At 37.8% G+C, this 16,991-nt stretch overlaps 2 protein-coding genes across 2 annotated transcripts; both read right to left on the reverse strand.

Moving 5' to 3' along the window:
* Window positions 1-247: 247 nt before the first annotated feature.
* EPUS_04483 (uncharacterized protein) lies at window positions 248-1,264 on the reverse strand (the record flags this gene model as incomplete). Its single annotated transcript, XM_007787869.1, has 1 exon — window positions 248-1,264. One exon carries the CDS (start codon window positions 1,262-1,264, stop codon window positions 248-250), a length of 1,017 nt encoding a protein of 338 aa, XP_007786059.1.
* A 6,050-nt stretch (window positions 1,265-7,314) lies between these two features.
* On the reverse strand, window positions 7,315-8,031 carry EPUS_04484 (uncharacterized protein; the record flags this gene model as incomplete). The annotated part of the gene is made up of 1 exon (XM_007787870.1): window positions 7,315-8,031. The coding sequence occupies one exon, from the start codon at window positions 8,029-8,031 to the stop codon at window positions 7,315-7,317; it is 717 nt and encodes a 238-aa protein (XP_007786060.1).
* Between the last annotated feature and the right edge of the window lie 8,960 nt (window positions 8,032-16,991).

Below are 16,991 nucleotides of genomic sequence, written 5' to 3' on the forward strand. Positions count from 1 at the left end.
CGGTACTGGTACGGTTACAACGGTACAGAGGGTCTCGTATTGTACCGTTGGAACTGCCAGAACTGCCTGTTCCGTACCATGGTACCATTGGTACGGTTGGTACGGTTGTGCTGTTTCCGAACGCTGTGTACTCAGCTAGATAAAACATTTCGAAATGGGCAGAACCATCTTCTCGTTGAAACCATTCCTAACATTCTCAAGCGATTGATGTCCATCCTCATAGGCCGTGAGACAATATTGTACTGCATCACCATACACGTCTCCCATATATATCTTTACCAGCGATACATACTTTTTTTTGCAGCTCCACCAACATCTCCTCCGGCGATCCTTCGATCTTTTCCGTCATCGACTTCAAAGACCTCCAGAGAGCAATTTCAATAAGCACCATGCCGACGCTGAAGTAATCGAACTCCTGGCGGAAACGCACGATGGCATTTGTCGTATCATCTGTGTAGGCCCGGGTGTTGCTTTGGTATACGGGGTGCTGATACTCCATTTCGGTCAGTGAAGAATATTCATTATCATCATTGACGCGGCTGTGGTTGAACCCGACGAAATACGGTTTTGTGAGAGAGGCTGCGACGCTTGGAAAGGCGTCCGGAAAGCAGATGATGTTGAATGCGGATATACTTCTATGCAACCAGCCGCCCCGGTGAAAGCTTAGGACGTGTGAGACCAGCGCGGATGCTATTTTGAAGCTTTGCGTGAGCGAAGGTTGCAGAGTCCTTGACTTTGTCATCTTTAATGCCGTCAATAAGTTAATGGGAACAGTGTTCTGGGCTTCAGTAGGCAGCTGGTATACGATGCCGAAACGAGTTCGTGCAGGCTCGTGGTAGTAGCCGTGACATCGAAGAATGGGAAAGATGGACTCGGAGACGCTCTCGTTGCGTAAGGATGCTATTGCATTGACACGTTCGAGCAGTTCGTCCTCGCGAGAATTCCATGTACCTTCGTACGTCAAATATTCGATGAGGACATACACGCGATTGAGCTCGAGGTTGCCAACTGCATGGGGACCGAGATCGAACCATGGGCCTTTGATGAATTCTCTGTCTAGCTTAAGGCCTTGCGTCTGGTGATCTTGACGCAACATAGCGGAAGCGACACTTTTCATAGTTGCCAGATATACGAATCGCTGGCGAAACTGTTCAGTCGACGACGAATAGCTACTCACAACGGCATGTTGGATTGAGTCAAAAGCCTCTCGAGACTGTGCAAGATTGTCCTTACTCAGCAATGTCTCTTCCAGCCGGTCGAACATAAGATGTCGTACAGCGAGAGTTTGACTACAGTACTGTAGTCGACTTGAAGACTAAAAGATATATTATTCTTGCAGTTTCCGAGTTTCTTCATGATTTCATCCACCTCGTTGCTCTTAAGAGGCCATCTTAAGACGCGCATTCCATAACGACTCATCAATTTATCTCTTGTTCGAGACTCGAGCTTTGTCTCTAGCTGGGCGAGCTGTTTCTGGCAGTCCTTGACTCCCTCACGCAAGCTCTGGGATTCTTAGAGTTTCACATTATTTGAATTATTGCACAGCGCCTGGACCCTTTTAAGGGCTGCTTTCAGTTCTTGAGCCTCTTTTTGAAGGCGTTTGATATTGTCTCAAGCATTCTGGATATTAGCGTTATGCTTAAAGCATTATAAGGCAATTTTTGCGAGTAAATTAATTTATAATAACATTTATAATAAGTCTAAAAGTCTTTATTATTATTATTATAATAAAGCAAACAAAGAATACGTATAATAAATATCTGACATTATAAGTATATATTCCTATAAGAAGCTTAAGCGAGTACAAAGTAAATCTTCTGAAGCGAACAAGCAAGTAACAATAAGACCAAGGCTCATAGAGTCAGAGAGAAGCTATGGCTTTCCGGGGAGACGGCAGCGAAGTCGAGCATGCTCCCTGGGGGGACAGACGAACAGAGAAGGAGAAGAACACTAGGAAAGGAAAAGCTACGCTAATTGGCAACAAATAAAGAAAGACTTGATAGATATTACTAAGGGTCTCAAAAAAGAAGAGGAAAACAACGGCGGAGTGGTAATAAGTGGAAGAGAGCTGGTGGAGCAGCTTAACATGGTTATCGAACGCGTACCACAGGGAACGCGCACAGGAAACGCACAGGAAGGGGTCAAGGCAAGGCTCGACTATATTGAAGCGCTACTAAAGACCTCCCTTAAGGCCACACCTAACCCCTAATCCTAAGGCGCGACCTAAGCAAGTATTGCCGCGATAGAGATGTAGCTAACAGACGATTTGCCTGCGACCCCCCTTATTAATTACATAGTCAGGGTCTAAGCACCTTAAACAAAAGGGTTACTAAATAAGGAAATACTCAAAGAAGTCAAGAAAACAATATCAGGAGCAGCAGCAGTTCAGGTGCTACATAGCAGTAATATTAATATATCCTTACTAACAAAAGCTATAAGGGACAGGGCATAGGCTTTCTCCTTTACTAAGGACTTCAAGATCTTCAGGAGAGATTACTAAGTCAAGATACTAGGGGTACCTTTATCAGTGCTAGTAGTAGCAGAAAAGGAGGCGGATAATACGCTTTTAGTGTAGGCTACCTGTAAAGCCTCTGAATCTATCACCCTAGGGCTCTAGATCACAAGAATTAGATGGCTCTACTCTTACAGAACGCTTGTGCAATGCTTGCAAGACGCACGCGAAGAGCGTATTAAGACAAGGGGATCTCTGATAGTGGGATTCCTGACAAAAGAGATGCAACGCACAACACTCTGCAGAGGGCTAATTGTGGACGCCCAGCTATTTGAAACGCGGCTGTTTGAAAAGTCCCTTTAGATCACACGATGCTTTAAGTGCCAGCAGTGGGGTCACACCTAATACGCATGCGGGAAGCAGGCGTGCTGCGCGTAATGCGCGGGTTAACATGCTACGTCAGAGTGTATGACTAAGAGAGTCTTATGTGCCAACTGCGGCAAGCAGCACAGGGCATGACAGAGCCGGGCATGCCTGGCCTACTAATTATACCATGAAGGTATCCAGCGCAGACGAATCGCACTGTATGTGCAGGCGTATAGCATGCGTATAACTATAGCATGCGGCATAAGTGCAGAAACGAAACAGCTAGCCCTGGGCTAACAAGCACAGAGTGACAAGTAGATGCTAATCTCTCGCAAAAGAATAAGAGCCCAGTCCTTTGACATAGATAATAACTAACGCCGTGCTAGACGACCTATTTATATTAAGCAGGCAGCAAGAAGCTCCTCTTAGCAGAGGCTTACTATTAATTAGAATAGCGCATCTGCATTACAAGTAAGAAGCATAAAAATCACAGGGATAAGTAACACTGATCTAGGCCTAGATAAGCTATAGGCTCTTAATTATCTAATACAACTATAGTAACAGCAACTTATAAGGAAACTGCGCCCTCTTTAATAGCTTTATATAGCCTTAAGTCCTAATAATTTAAGAGCTAATTTTTAATAAATATACTTAGTCTACCTATTGTCTTAAGCCTTATAAACTAGCCTATAAAGCCTGCCCTGAAACTAGGGTGTGCTTTATAATAAGGCGAGATGTAGGTATAATAAACTAGAGGCAAAAGTAGTATAGCCTAAATATAGTAAGTCTGGCCCTAACTACCTAAAACGGCAAGCTAATAATTTTGAACATATATAATCTAAGAGCAGGCGAACTATATATATATAAATAGAGATATATAGCTTACGCCCTTAGTAAGGCTAAGGGAGAGGTCCTGTTACTAGGAGACTTTAATACCTACCACCTTGCTTAAGGAGGCATTAGTACTACATGCGAATAGAGTGCGAATTACCTGCTTAACAAAGCTAACCGCCGCAACCTTAGACTGCTAACCCTAAAGAAGGAGGCAACCTAGAGGAGGGGCATCTGCAGCTTAGTAATTAACCTTACATTCACGTTATAAGCGCTAAGTGATCAAGTAACCTTCTGCAGCCTAGAAGAGCGCTAGGCCCTGCCACAAGACTACATCCTTATTAGGATAGATCTAGACATTTAAGCGCTACAAGAATCGCTAGCAAAACGTACGTGATTCGTACTTACAAAGCTAGACAAGGAAGGCCTTATAGAAGCACTATACCAAACTTAATAAGACTAAACAGAGAGCCTACTACAAAGCATCTAAGAAGCCCTAGAGACCTTACTATTATAATACTGCCCTAGAGCTAGACTGAGCCTAAGGGCACGCCTAAGTTGGTCCCTTAAAGCTAGCGTGCTGCTAGCACATGTAAAGCATATAAGACGTAGGTATACTGTTACTTACAAATAAAGAAACCTCTACAGCTTTAGATAATCTTCTAAGGAGCTAAAGAAGAAGATGCAACGGGTATTAAGAGTGAACTAGAGACGCCTAATTAATGACCCCTAACTAATGCTAAGAAATAATAAAGGAACGACGGGCTTTAAAGGCTCTCTTAGTAGAGTAGGCAGGTAGTAAGAAAGCTGTATACTGACCCTTATATCCCTGCCCTGCGGCGGAATATAAGAGAGGCAAGCTAACTATATCAGACAACAAAAGGGCCTAAATCCTGACAGAGAAATTCTTTCTGGCACCCTAGGTCAGCCCTGCGAACCCCTTGCAGCCTATATACGTGACTTAAGCGAACTAGGCATTAGTGCTTAATAGCTTCGTTTTAGCAGAGGAAGTATTAGTAGTGATTAATAAGCTGCTAAGCGGGAAGGCTGTAGGGCTAAATAGCATCTTAAACGAGGTCCTTAAGGGAATCGCCCTAGAAATTGTAGCTAGACTAGCGTATAATATTCGCATAGCCTTTGCAAGCGATACGCTTCTAACACAGTATAAGGAATTAACTATAATAGTCCTGCGTAAAGAGGGCAAGAAGGACTACTCGCTGCCTGGCAGCTATAGGCTAATTGCCCTAGAGAATATGCTAGCGAAGATTATTAAGAAGGTCCTTACAACTCACCTAAGTAATATAGCGGAATAATACTCTTTGCTCCCCTAGACTTAGATAGAGGCAAGAAGAGACAGATCTATAGCTTCTGTAATAGGCCTGCTAACCTTATGCATTTAAACTATATAATAGATATAACTAGGGAGTGTAGTCTTAATGCTAAGCCTAAACCTCTCAGAGGCCTTTAATAACATCTCTTATAATAAGCTACTAGATATTCTTAAGCAGAAGGGCCTCCTAGATTAGCTTATCTAAGCTATTACATCCTTTTTACATGTAAGGCGCACGCATATTATATATATAGGGTATAAAAGTGACTAGATTAAGACTAATACAGGCATCCTATAAGGCTCCCCTTTCTTACTAATCTTATTCCTATTTTTTATATCTAGTCTGCTAAGAAAGTTCTAAGACCTAGAAAAAGAAATGTTAGGATTTAGCTTTATAGATGACACCTACCTAGTAGTATAGAGTAAAAGCGCACAACAAAACTATCGCAGGCTAACCGCAGCTTATTTATAATACTAATGCTAAGCAGAAGTATATAACGCTAAGTTTGTCTCTAATAAGTACTAGTTAATACACTTTATATAAAGTAGGTGTCATGTATATAAAGACCTTATATTAATTATCTAAATAAATGACTATTAAGTAATAGTTAAGGACAAGGCAATTAGGGTACTAAGGGTATAGCTAGACTCTAGGCTTATCTAAAACAAATATATAACGTATATAACTTGTAAAGGTATTACAGCCTCTAAGGCTCTAGTAAGACTAGCTATCTTTACTTAGGGATTATTAATACGTAATTCATAGCTACTATATACTATAATAGTCAGGCCTACTCTGCTATATAGTGTACAGGAGTAAGGTTTAAGCATATAAGGTGTAAGGGAAGCGTTAGTAAAAGCCACAACTAAATCACTTAAAAAGGCCCAGAATAGCTGCCTCTATTATATCACAAGAGGATATAAGTAAACGCTTAGAGCAACGCTAGAAAGAGAAACCTAAATCTTGCTAATTAACATCTATATTGTAGGCATAAAGCAACATTATATAATCAAAACAAAAGACTATTAAATAAAAAAGGAGATTGCTAGAACAGCGGATGCTATATAGAACCGCATACAGAACGCACGCTCATCACGGCTATGCCACAGGCTAAGGACCAGCAGAGAGAATGCCGCTATTAAAGCGCAATAGAGAATCCAAGAAATGCGCGAGTGGACAGCGGAGTGATAGCGCCGAAGGCGAACCGCATACGCAATAGGCCAGGACTCTTAACCACCTAGGCCAAAGAGACTACCTAATAAAAGGAACCTACTTATTAAATAGGGTAATCTCAAGTGGAAGAAGAGGTGGGCAGCCACGTTATAGAGAAGGAGAGGCTGGCTATAAGCAATAATCTAGTCTACTCCCTGGGAGCAGGACACTCACACGCTATACGCAGGGTTAATGAAGGCAGAGGCAACAGCACTGTTCTTAATGCGGTCAGAGGTCATAGGCCTGAACGCATAGTTAGCAGCTATCTAAGTACCAAATACTAACCCTGCCTGCGCCTGCGGCTGGCACACGCAAATAGTTCGCTATATCCTGCTACATTGCCCAAGATATAACAGAGTAGGCATGCTAGCTGCCTGCAGAACAGAGCGTATAAGCGAGATCCTCTCCTAACCCGCATGCACAAAGCACACGGCTCGCTAGTTTATCCGCATAGGGATCCTAGAGCAATTTCGCATCGCAAAAGAGATAGCAGAGGAGGAGCTAGAAGGGTACAAAGTGTTTAATACAGCAGAGGAGTGGTAACGGCAGAGGTTAAGACCCTTTAAGATATTCAGTGTATGATTAAAAGGATGACTACACAGGAGGGGGCAACAGGTACGCAGGCGAAACGTAGGCGGGGCGGAGGCGCCTCGCAAGGTAATCTCTGACCCCCCTGTGATAGCCGTGCTTACCTAGTCTGGTAAGTCTAGGGTTTTTCTTATTAGGCTTTTCCCTTGCTAGGTAGCTGTCTATTCACTATTCTGATGTTAAATAGACCTGTTTTTTTATTAGTCAATACACGGATACCAAGACAACCTTAATTAAATATACACTAAGCCTAATTAGGAAGTAGCAACACCAACAAAAAAACAACTTGCTCAATGTGCTATACTCAATTTATTCAGAGGGCAAATGACGCGCCCAGCACCTCGAATTGTAACAAATTGGGGTGTTACACTTGCTACAAGACCATTTGGTCTTATGGATACCCGCTCTGCTGCCTCTTTGTGCGTTATTTGCAGCATTAGTAGGCAGTTGCTGAAGTGCTTTGCGCGGTCTGCCTTCTTTTCGACTGCAGATCGGATTACATATCTTGTAGCGGCGATAGCCATCTCCTTTAACCTACGAATGACCCTTATAGCTATCTTTTGGTACTGGCCTAGTATGAATAGCTTGAGAAGGGCGTGGTTTTTGTCGCCGCCGCCGTAGAATAGCTCCAGGTCCTCGTAGTAGAGTTTGCGCTATTTCTTCTTGAAACTGGGTATGGGAGAGCTTTCTGCGTTTTTGGCCTAGCTTATAGAGGATATAAGCGTTTGTAACTGCTACGTCAATAAGCAGATAGAACAAGGGTAGCCAGTTACGTTGATGATAATGTCGACTTACTGAATTATACGAATTCAGCTTAGCGTGGTTATCTGAGCCACCCATCTCTTTATTATAATGCTCAAGAGCATATAGCTTTTGTACATATTGAGGAGCAGAAGGCGTAGGCAGAGCAGAAGGCGCAGGCGGAGCAGATGGCGCAGGCGGAGCAGATGGCGTAGGAGAAGCAGATGGCGCAGGAGAAGCAGATGGCGTAGAAGAAGCAGATGGCGCAGAATTCGTAGAATCTGCAGAAGGCGTAGGAGGAGCAGAAGGAGCAGAATTCGCAGAGAGCGCAGGAGGCGTAGGAGGAGCAGATGGCGCAGAAGGCGCAGAAGGCGTAAAGTTTGCTGTATTGGTAGAGTTTGCAAGATTTGCAGTTTCTGCATCTATAGCGAACTTTAAAGAGGCCTCAGGACGCTTAGTTCTCTCGAAATAGGTATATTCCTCTATAGTAGGATTATGAACAGTGATCATAAATGCCTTGGAAGCTATATCACAAAATGCGATACAATTGATGCTGCCAATCACGCAATTAAACTACTCTCTATAGTTATTTTGCTTCGTCATTGTATCTCGGAGATAGGCCAGCTCTTTCGGTATTCCTGACCCTGCTTTTGCTATTCCATTAGTACTAATCCCAAGCTTATATAGCTATTGATAGAGCTTGCGAGTTATAAAGAAGTGTTGAACTCAAAAATACGGTTTGTGCTATCCTGCTACGCGTTTCATATACGTTTTGTTACAGACCTGTTACGCGTTTCACATGTATTTTTGGTATCTGCATTTCGCGCTATTTCTCTTGATATAGTGTCATGATATGCTAAGCCACATCCTGTAGCAGCTGTATAAGGCAGCTCTACCGAAGGTCACGTCCCGCGGGTGCGATGCGAACTCTAACACAAGCGTTGTGAACACGAAGGCCACATCCTGTAGCCCTGTGCTACTACTGCAAGGGCTACGAAGTGTGGAGGCTACATCCTGTTATGACCGCATTAGTGTTATAGGGATCAGAAGGGCTTTCTCTTAAGTAAAGGGAATGCCCATTCTGACTAAAGGACGTAGGAATTAGTTTACTATTATCCATACACCTACTAGTGGTAATAATCTAAGTCACCGTTGTTGTACCAGTGTTCTACCAGTGCCTATTATTCTGTCAGTCAAAACCTTACATTCTAATTCCTCTTCCCTTGGGGTGGCAGTATAATAAAGTGCTCAAGTACACTATGTCTCAACAAAGAAATCCTTCATGCGCTATAAGCGGTTTAAGCAGGAACCAAGGTGTTAGCGGCCGCCAGACCTGGGCGTTAGCCCCTAGAGACTCTAATAAGTCTACCTTGTCTAAGCGTGCTATACCTGCATCCCCCTTACTATCACTATAATATAAGGACAGTAAAAATAATTATAATAAAGACAAAGTAATAAATAAGGAAGAAGTTAATACTTAGTTAAAAGAATTATAATAAGAGAAATAAAGACTTAAAAAGCAAGTAGAATTAAAACATATACAAAATAATATCACATTACTACACACTATAATAAAGAAGCCAATCTAAAGTATGCCCTTCTTAAGTAATACAAGAGATCTATTACATAAAATGTTAGTGCCTATTAAGCGTGATAACAGCAGCTCTAAAGCTAATAACCTAGCTTATTTATTATTTAAATAAAGGAGAAATCATAATAATATAATTAAAAGCGATAAAGAAAACATTTGCATTATAATTAAGTATATAGTATACTTATAGGCGCCCTTCCTTTATTAAGGCAAGAATTTAAAAGAATATCAAGATTTTATATATAAGTACAAAATAATCTTCTATATAATACTAAGAATTTACTTAATAAATAAGCGTAAAATGATTTATAAAATATAATACTTAAAAGAGGAACCTTAGAGCAAATAAACTAATTATAAGAAGCTTATTAGCCAGAATAATAATATATAAGAAGAATTCTTAGAGTTCTTAAAAGACATTATATAGGACCTAATAAATTGCAGGATAAGCACTATATAAAAGTATTAGGATACGTTCTAACTACTATATTAGTCTATTTATATATTTATTACTTATTTAGAGATTTTAGAGGCTAATTTAGAGTCTTATAGTAATGTATATAAGCACTAGTACTTATTTATAAAAATAAAGCCTAAGATCCGGGTACAAATTATAAATTATTAAAAGATTCCTAAGAGTTACTTAGACCTGGTTTCTTTAGCAGTATACCTAGAAGAAAATATTCAGAATACTAGGAAGACACTGGCTCTGTGCTATATAGGTGAAGTTAATAAAGAAGGACAGGTAGTTTCAAGCCTTACACCTTCTGATAGGGGTGGCGGCTTCTGTGGCCAAGGAAGGGGTTGTAGTCACAGGTATAGCTGTGGCTTGACTCTAGGTCTTCAGGAGCGTACCACCTACCCGAATAACACGCCAGTTCAAGGCAATCAAGGCCAGCAAAGTAACCAAGGCAGCCGAACTACGCAGAACATTGAAACAGTGAAGTATTTTAACTGTTATAAGAAGGGACATTATTCCACAAATTGCCTTAAGAAGGCAAACCCTTCACAGTCAAAAAATGGGCAGACTCACCGCTAGTCGCTCAAGCGGAGTAGATAGATTAAGGCGGAGAGCGAGATCGCTTCATTATCCCGGCGTACGTGCAGCACGAAAACGCTTGGTTGCTAGCAGTCAGAGATCTAATAGACTCCGGCGCTAAAGTAAATTTGGTCTCTTATATCCTTGCTAAAGAATGCAAGTAAAAGGCATTAACTAAGAAGCATATGATTATAGCTGGAATTAATAGAAAACTAATACGGTTCTATAGGACATATAATATTGTAGTTAAGTTAAAAGATAACTAGAGTAATACAAAAGAAATAACATATATATTCTATATAGTCAAAAGTGTGTATTACCTAATTATGTTTAGTTACTTATAGCTTTGTTAAGAAGATCCTTATATTTAATAAGTAATAAAGACCTGGCGCTTTAAACTAGGAAAAGAGGATATTAAAATATTAGACTTTACAGAGTTTAAGAAGCAAACTAGGGACTCCTTAGACATTTTTAGTATTTATATTACAGATATATGTTTTCTAACTCTAATACACTTAGTTAGCGCTATATTAGTAACACTAACCCCTAAGTTGCTACTAGAGTATAAAGAGTATAGTAATATTTTTAATATAGAGAAGACTAATATTCTCTTAGCACATAGCTAGTTTAAGCATATAATTAAGATAGACAGAGATATATTACCTTTTAGACTATTATATAATCTATTATAAAGTAAGCTACAAGTTCTTAAGTAATATATTAATAATTTATTAGCAAAGTAATAAATATATTTATTTATAAGCCCTGCTAATACGCTAGTGCTATTCGTCCTAAAAAAAGATGGCAGCTTAAGACTTTATATTAATTATAAAGGTCTGAATAAGATAATAAAGAAGAATTATTATCCTTTACTACTAATTAATAAAATAATAAATAGGCTAGTAAGGGCAAAAGTCTTTACTAAGCTAGATCTAAAAGATACTTATTATAGATTACGTATTTACAAAGATAATAAGTAAAAGATAGTATTCTGTACTAGATATAGTTATTTTAAGTATCTAATAATGTTATTTAGTCTTATAAATACGCCTGCTACATTTTAAGCCTATATTAATTATATGTTATAAGATGCTCTTAATAATATATATATAATATATCTTAATAATATTCTTATATACTTTTAGATAAACAAAGAGCATATAATCTATATATATATAATACTTAAAAAGTTATAGTAATATAAGCTATATACAAATCTAAAAAAATATTAGTTTAGAATAGAAGAAGTTGTGAGGGATTGCGAATAAAGGCAAAAGCTCTTAATTAGCTACCTATAGACAAGGAGACGAAACTTGGGAGTTCCATGATATAAGGGGGAAGTACGGGTTATTTGTACCCGTCTCTATGCCCTTATCTTTCCTCCTGAGCCGTGCCCCTATCCTTCCTCCTGAGCTGTGCCCTTATCCTTCCTCCTAAGCCGTGCCCCTATCCTTCTTCCTGAGCCGTGCCCCTAGCCTCTAAGGACATTCCTAGTGACATGCTCACTATTACATAACGCTGTACCAAGGCATCACGTGTTGACCTGAGGCTGTAGCCCAGGTCTCTATGAGTTCTACCTTATGACATCACCCCCCCTTCTCCGTCATTTATACTCGTCTAGAGCGACAGTATTCTCCAGAGCGGAAGCTGGCTTCTATAACAGTCTCAAGTAACCTTTCCATTTGACTTTGTATTACTTTTGATGGCAGTATATCCTTTCCTCTAGAATTGTCTTTATCTTGAATTTCTCTTCCTTATTAATAATTATTAATAGTAGCTAATAGTCTTTTAAGCACTATAAAAGAAGGGCATTAATAGTTATTAGCTAGAGCAGGTCAACATTAAATATATTATATATACTAGTAATATTAAGGTGATAGCTTTATAATCTAATTACCTCTGTTATAATATACTTTGCTACTCTATCATCTAACTTCTTAAAGAGTTAATTTATTAAGATATTCTTTAGAAATAACTATATCTTGTTACTAACTTTGTACGCTAGTTAAGCTTTTCTATATTAATTTATTTATAATTCCTATTCTTATTATATGTTAGCTATAGTTAACTAAGCCTACTCTATTATTTGCTTTAGTTTAACTATAATATTATTAGCTTTTTAAATTAGGGTTATTTTTTTATTTATACTATTTAGTTTAAATAACTTTAATAGTTCTAAATAATATCTATGCCCTAAAAAGAATAAGCTAGTCTTTATAAAGATAAAATTTTGTTTACTAAGTACTAATTTTATAATAAGTAAATTCTTTACCTAATTATCTTAATTATAATTAATAAGTTATTATAATATAACCTTAACTTTTATATTTACTTGTTTTGTTACTTTATTAGTCTTTAAGTAATATGCTATTAAAATCCTTTATTAAATACGTAATTATTAATAAAGCCGCTTCCAAAATCTATATATAAACTAAGGCCCTTAATCCGAAACTATTATAATAGAGAGTCTATGCCTTCTGTAATATAATCTAAGGAATATTTTTGTAACTATTTCCGCCTTAGTATCTAGGCATGCTTCTAGAATAACGCCTTTATTTAAGCGATTAATTATTACTAGTAACATCTTATATTAATTTCTCTTTAGTAAAGGCCTTATAAAGTCTATTAATATTTCTCTTTATTGCCTTTCAGAAATTATTAGTAAACAAAACAGCCTATATTTCTTTTCTTGCTAAACTTTTAAATAGCCACATATATTATAGTTTCTTATGAATTAGCGTACTTCTTTAATATAGTTAGGTAGAAATACTATCTTCTTATTAATAACATAGTGCCTTCTTAATTAGAGTAAATTATTAAAGATAAATTATAAAGTTCTTAAATAATTCTAGTTTGAAGAGGTTTGTATTCAGATACTTATAATTAGTTTCTATATATTAATTAACCCCCTTTATTTAGTCTATAATCTATTATTAAGACTCTTACTTATCAAAGTAAGTCTGTTAGAAATGTTTATAGTCCCTGCTATACTAATTCTTTAAGACGTAGGTAATCTTTATTATACTTAAGTACGGTTCTTTAGAGTTCTTTAATTTCATTTACTATATCCTGTTATAGGAAGTCATCTAGTAAACTTAAATAATTCACCCTTAATATATTTCCTTATTATTAAAGAAGCTATTCTTCTTAGTATTATATACGTTTATCTTTTGCTGAGATAAGCAGGTCCTGTTCTCTTCTTATTAGGACATCTAGTTAAATTCCTTTTTTTCTAGACTAATATTTAATTTCGAAGTTATATTTACTTAGTTCTTTAGCTTAGCAGACTTGCTATTTTGTAAGTTTTTTTATTATTATAAAGTATTCCAAGTTCTTATAATCCGTAATTACCTTAAATTTCTTTATACTTTATAGTTCTGCATCTTATTCTTAAAGGCATTTCATTATCACTAGTAGTTTCTTATTATAAATTTGATAATTGCATTCTACTAGTTAGTTCTTTTAAGAAAAATAAGCGTAAGGCTATAAAAAACCCTTATTATTATACTATAAAAGGATTTCTGTAGTATAATATCCTGACAAGTCTATCTCTAATACTATCTCTTATTCGAAGTCAAATTATATTAATACTAGGCTTAATATAAAGAGGTTTTTAAGCCTTAAGAAAGCTTCTTATATAAATTAATTCTAGTAAAACAGAACGTTCTTCTTTATTAATTAGGTTAGTAATGCTGCAAGATTTAAAAAGTCCTTAATAAATTAGTAATAAAAGTTCGCGAATTCTAAGAAGACTTGCATATCTTTTACTATTTTTAGGGCTTCCTAATTCAGAATAGCTTTAATCTTTTATAAATTTATTTAAATTTGCTTTTTACTAATAATAAATCTAAGATATTTAATTAATTCTATTTCGAATTTATATTTATTAATATCTAAATATAGGCTAGCACTACTTAATTAATTTAATATCTTATATATATGCTCTTAATATTATTTTTATAAATCTTTAGTAAAGATTAAAATATTATTAATATATACTAAAACAAATTCGTTTAAGTATTCTCTTAACGCCTAATTAATATATTATTAAAAAATACTTAAAGCATTTGCTAGACTAAAGGGAGTTACTATTTATTTATATAACCTAAAATATATTTAAAAGGCTATTATTTATTCGTCTCTTTTAGCTATCTAAATTTTATAAAAGGCTACTATAATATTAAGTTTAGTAAACTAATAGGCTTTACTAATTTAGTTTAAAGTTTCCTGAATTAATAGTAATAGATAATAGTCCTTCCTAATTAGACGATTAAGGGCTTAATAGTTATAACAGAAACGTAGTCCGCCCCCTGGTTTCTTTATAAAAAGGACAGATGCTACTACTAGCAAATTAGATACACAAATAAATCTCTTGTCTAGTAAGTCGTTTAGTGTTTTCTATAGAACTAATAGTTTGTCCTTAAACATGTTATATAACAGGCCCTATAGTGCTTTCGGTATCTATTTATCCTTATCCTTTTCTAGCTTAATTTTGTAGTTAATACCAGGCTAATAAAGAGGTAATTGTTTAACGGGTATACAGATTAGGAACAGCTATCGACACTATCAACGGTCACAACTTGCATGCAGAGTGAGATCACAGTGCATCTGCACGTCAAGTGCAGATCCTGCTAGCGCACGGATCACGTAGTATTTCCTATGCTGGTGGCACAGGAAATCCTGCACTATACCTGATTAGGAATAACCTGATCAGGCAATATTTGGCTGTACATGTACAGCCAAATAGTGCAGACTATAGTCTGCTGATCGGCATGCATTCTCAACACTCCCCCTCAAGCCGAATCAGCTTGTGACTTGTCCTAAGAACTTGTTAATCCGAGTAGAGACATATGGTTATCAAACAGTGGTCTAGTAAGGGGTTTGGTCAGTCCGTCAGCTATCATCTTGTCTGTTGGGATGTAATTAATCTTGATCTTATTATGTCGTACAAGGTCCCTAACATGATGATATGCGATGTCAATATGCTTCGATTGATTATGTATATGCGAATTCTTGCTGAGCGCTAAAGCAGATTGGTTATCTCTTAAGAGGTTCGTAGTCCATTGGCTTTCTCCTAAGTATTGTGAGAACCCTATGTCCCGGAGTAATTAAGTGAGCCAGATTGCTTGTTTTGAACAAGTTGACATGCTGATATACTTAGCCTCTCTTTCGGCTCAGCCATGATACTGCTCCCCTTGTAAGGATAAAGACGCTGCCAATTGTAGACTTTCGATCTACCTTATCGCTAGCATAGTCTGCATCAGAATATCCTACTAAAGACGGGGTTTCTGATCCATATCGGATTCTCATATCCTTTGTTAAGCGCAAGTATCTCAAAAGATGCTTCACTGCAGATTCATAACACTTCGTTAGATCTGACATAAACTGGGCGAGTTTTGTTGTTGCAAATGCAATATCCGGTCTTGTGTTGGGCATAGCATACATAATGCTTCCGACATACTTCTGGTATTAGCGTGCATCTACTTGTTCGTCCTCGTCTGATGGTAGGGCTAGAGCGTTATATCTATTGATTAGTATCTTGACTGGTCTATGCTTGTCCTCTTCCATTTGAAGTTCTGACATCATTTTCTCGATATAGGTTACATTGATTAATATCTTGACTAGTCTATACTTGTCCTCTTTCATTTAAAGTTCTGACATCATTTTCTTGATGTAGGTTGACTAGTCCAGATATAGAGTCCTCTGCCGGCGATCGCGAGTTACTCTCATACCAAGGATCCTTCTAATCTCCCCTAGATCCTTGATCTTGAAGATACGAGCGAAGTCCTTCTTGAATTCAATTATGTCAGAGAGTTGTCAAGAAACAATCGCCAAGTCGTCTACCCAAGTGCTGATGATCATTCCTTTGTTGTTCACGAAGATACACGGGTCAGAAGGAGATGGTTCAAAGCCAAGTTTCAACAGGCCAGCTGCTATGCAGTTGTACCAATCTCTGGCGGCTTGTTTCAGACCGTATAAGCTTTTCAACACGTGCAGAGCCATCTCATTTGGTATGTCGACTCCATCAAGGGGTGACATATATATCATCTCTGTGTTAGTGGATTCTGTGAATGCATTATTAACATCTATCTGGTGGCATTCCAAGTTCTCCACTGCCACAATTGCTAGCAACACCCTCAAGGAGTCCATACGCATTGTCGGGGCAAAGGTTTCTTCATAATCAATACCGTATCTTTGCGAGAAACCCTGAGCCACAAGTCTGGCTTTGAATCGATCCACTCCCCCGTTCTCTGCGTACTTAACATCAAATACCCATTTGCTTGTGATGATGTTAGATCCTGCGGGAGGGACAACTTGCTTCTAAGTCTTGTTTGCTTGTAATGCCGTAAGTTCTCGCTTAATTGCATCAGTTCAGTCTGCGCCAAAAATAGAATCTGAGATTGCCTGTCTGTACGTTGTCGGAATCGGGATCTTCTGCTGACGTACCGCATATGCTCTTGCAATCTTTCGATCCCGCAGTTTGTAGTACTCGTTGTTATCGTTATCTCGACTTCGCTTGCCTGTCACTTGTGGTCCTGCCTTAGTAAGTCTATTTGTTTGCTGTTGAAGACCTAGTTTTGTGGCATCCTTTTCTGTTTCTATCACAATAACCTCCTCGTCTTTCTAGCTACCTGGCATCAAAGGAACTTCAATTGATATCTCGACAAGTGCCTTTACTAATAAATTAATTTCCTTTGCTATTAGCATAAGAGATACCTGGTTAGTTGAGTTGACTGTACATGGTACAGCCAGATTTGGTTCAGCGTCTTGATCAGTAACAGGCTCCTTTCGAGGTTGTCCTTATGGTACACAATCTGGTAAGGAATTAGGGGTCCCTCT

The sequence above is a fragment of the Endocarpon pusillum genome (assembly GCF_000464535.1).
Source record: "Endocarpon pusillum Z07020 unplaced genomic scaffold C700255, whole genome shotgun sequence".
Classification (NCBI taxonomy): Eukaryota; Fungi; Ascomycota; class Eurotiomycetes; order Verrucariales; family Verrucariaceae; genus Endocarpon; species Endocarpon pusillum.